Below are 990 nucleotides of genomic sequence, written 5' to 3' on the forward strand. Positions count from 1 at the left end.
GAGAAGGAGGAGAAGGAAGAGGAGGAGGAGGAAGAAGAAGAAGAAGCAGTAAGGAACTACAGCTATCCTTCCTCCTTTGTGTCTGGCACTGACGATCACCCCAACCTACTTTTTTCCTGTCGTTTTACTTATTCAAGCCTTCAACAAAAACCTTTACTGTACCCCCAGAATAGACAGACAAAATAATGTAACAACCCATTGGATTCAGTCTAAACATAAATTACAGTTTAAATTAAAAAAAAAAAAAAATGTACTACTGAATTCTATGAAAAATGATAAGGAATTATGGTTGAGTGGAAAATGATGTTGAAAAAAAGTATTTAAATAAGTATGCCGGGAAAGATTAAGATAAATAATGATCTATCACATTATCTGATGATTGTCTTAACCTGGAGAATCTTCCCATCAAGAGAAGAGGCCGTAGGAATCACTTTGCATGTTAAATGTCTAGACCTTCTTCTGGATGTAGCATTAATATTTAAGTAGCCACACGAATATGAATCATATTTGTGGCTAAGAATTTGCATTCTGCCGTTGAATTAAACATTGATTGCGCCGCTTCATAAAGGGAACAATATCACTTTGAGGCTCTCAAGATTGGCAAGGTAAATGATGTCTAATTAGCTACGTTTTAGTCACGAATCAGACCTAGTTCTCCTCATGGAGATTAGAAAAATGCCATTTATCCTTGTAAATTGTGTTTGTTTTCAAATGTACCTCGTTACTCTCGCCACAATGTTAGTTCAAATTGACCTCTCCGTGCCTGCCGTTCACCTGGCATAAGCCCAACACAGAAGGCATTATGGAACAGTGCGTTCTCTCATCCAAACTACAATAATCTGCTATTTCAAATGCCATGTGATGCTGGTAGCGACCATAAGCCTCCATCTCTCTCTCTTCTCTCTCTAAGTCATCTGATAACCAGGGGAATCATAAAACCCATATGAATGTAGAGATTATGCCCTGTGTCTTCATCGTTTAGCCAGTAAT

General features: G+C 37.9%; 1 protein-coding gene across 1 annotated transcript in view; it reads left to right on the forward strand.

Moving 5' to 3' along the window:
* Positions 1–52, forward strand: part of LOC111953233 (integumentary mucin C.1-like) — a 17,482-nt gene extending 17,430 nt beyond the window's left edge. The window contains exon 10 of the mRNA XM_070435532.1: positions 7–52. Within this exon, the coding sequence (XP_070291633.1) occupies positions 7–52 (46 nt within the window). The remainder of the gene's footprint in view (positions 1–6) is intronic.
* The last annotated feature ends 938 nt before the right edge of the window (positions 53–990 follow it).

The sequence above is a fragment of the Salvelinus sp. IW2-2015 genome, linkage group LG27, assembly GCF_002910315.2.
Source record: "Salvelinus sp. IW2-2015 linkage group LG27, ASM291031v2, whole genome shotgun sequence".
Lineage (NCBI taxonomy): Eukaryota > Metazoa > Chordata > Actinopteri > Salmoniformes > Salmonidae > Salvelinus > Salvelinus sp. IW2-2015.